Source organism: Macrobrachium rosenbergii, chromosome 54 (assembly GCF_040412425.1).
Source record: "Macrobrachium rosenbergii isolate ZJJX-2024 chromosome 54, ASM4041242v1, whole genome shotgun sequence".
In the NCBI taxonomy this organism is placed as follows: domain Eukaryota; kingdom Metazoa; phylum Arthropoda; class Malacostraca; order Decapoda; family Palaemonidae; genus Macrobrachium; species Macrobrachium rosenbergii.
In genome coordinates, this window is record NC_089794.1 from 60,933,623 (window position 1) to 60,935,354 (window position 1,732).

A 1,732-nucleotide genomic window follows, 5' to 3' on the forward strand; every position below is an offset into this window, starting at 1 on the left:
ATGCCACAGAACATTTGGCCCTACCACCAAGAATTGCCTCCCAGGGTGCCCATGGCCAAAAAACCTGTAAAATGGCTACCGCCATTCACGGCAGCCATAATGGGCACATAACTCTCATCCATTTCCCATACTAATGTACACAAATCCAACTATAATTCTGATATATCCAATCCTACGTGCACTGCACTATTAGCACCTCCGTCCCTTTTATCCTTGATTCCGCCACAGGTACTCGTTTTTGGTCAATACAGGGGCTTGCCATTCCTTTCTGCCTGTATCCAGTCAACCAACCAAATGACTACAGCCATCCGAAGTCCGACTCAGCTGCCAATGGCTCTCCCATCCTTACCTTCAGTCAGAAGCATCTCGCCCTTAACCTCGGGTACAGAAAGTACCACTGGCAGTTTATCATCACGGATGCCTCAGTACCTCTCCTCGGGGAGGACTTCTTGGCACACCACCAACTGCTCGTGGACATTTCAAACAGGTGCCTCGTCGATGCCACTATTCTGTCCACGACGCCCATTGCTGCAGCACCCACAGAGCTCACCCACCACGTCACCAACTCCAAAGACAATTTTGTATACCTGCTTACCACATACCCAGACGATTTTAAACCTGAACTACGACAAACTCCTCAAATCCCTGTCAAGCATGGCATTTTCCACCATATTAAAACCTTGGGCCCTTCCATACACTCCGGTTTCTGGTGCCTACCACCAAAAAAACCGCTACTGCAAGAACACCTTCACAGAGACAGAGAAGATGAGTTTGTGTCAAAATGCATCCAGTCCTTGGACATCTCCCCTTCACATAGTAACAGCTCTTCGTTGGGTGAGTTGGTAGAGCTGTGGACTGGTACTCGCCAGGCCCAAGTTTGAGTCTCTGGCTGGCTGATGAAGAGTCATTTCTGGTGATATAATGTGGTTCAGATTCCACAATAAGCTGTAGGTCCCGTTGCTAAGTAACCAATTGGGTCTTAGCCACATACAATAAATCTAATTATTCAGGCCAGCCCTAGGAGAGCTGTTAATCAGCTCAGTGGTCTGGTAAAACTAAGGTACACTTAACTTTTTTTCACATAGTAACAAAAATGCACAGAACCTACTGCCCGTGCAGGGACTATAGAAGGCTGAATGTGATCACTGAGGCTGACCACTACCCCATCCCTAACATCACAAACGTGACCATTTTCTTACACAGCACAAAAATCTTCTCAAAGCTGGACCTTCTCAAAGGTTACTTCCAGGTCCCAATGAATCCCAAAGGCATCCCTTTGGCACCTTCACCTTCAATTACTCCTGCTTTGGCCTCTGCAATGCAGGAGCTACTTTTCAGCGATTGATGGACGGCATCCTGGGAAACCTTCCATTCTGTATCTGTTACATCAACGATATTTTAATTTTCTTTGTGTCAAAGGAGCACATCCAACACCTGCACATCATCTTCCAACGCCTGCAAGAAAATGGCCTTGTCATCTGAAACGACAAATGCTCCTTTGCCACCTAGAGGTTAGAAGTCTTGGGGCACCTCATAACACCTGAGGGAGTCCACCCCTTGCCACCCCTATCACCATCAAGGGTCTACAAGAATTCCTCAGAATGGTGAACTATTATCGCTTTCCCAACATCACCTCAACATTGGCCCCACTCTACAAAATCCTCAAGGACAAGCCCAAAGCCCTTGCCTGGTGACCCCCACAGGAAGCTACCTTCACCTCCGCCAAAAATCC

The 1,732-nt window shown here is 47.6% G+C and overlaps 1 protein-coding gene across 1 annotated transcript; it reads left to right on the top strand.

Moving 5' to 3' along the window:
- Window positions 1-881, top strand: LOC136834711 (uncharacterized). The gene is made up of 2 exons (XM_067097294.1): window positions 1-66; window positions 252-881. Exons 1-2 carry the CDS (start codon window positions 1-3, stop codon window positions 879-881), a joined length of 696 nt encoding a protein of 231 aa, XP_066953395.1.
- Window positions 882-1,732: the final 851 nt, after the last annotated feature.

Excerpts from the sequence above, each read along its gene's own strand:
- LOC136834711 (XM_067097294.1), top strand. The coding sequence starts at position 1 with ATGCCACAGAACATTTGGCCCTACCACCAAGAATTGCCTCCCAGGGTG. Across the intron at positions 67-251 it reads TGCCCATGGCCAAAAAACCT|GGGCTTGCCATTCCTTTCTG; the intron begins GTAAAATGGCTA and ends TGGTCAATACAG.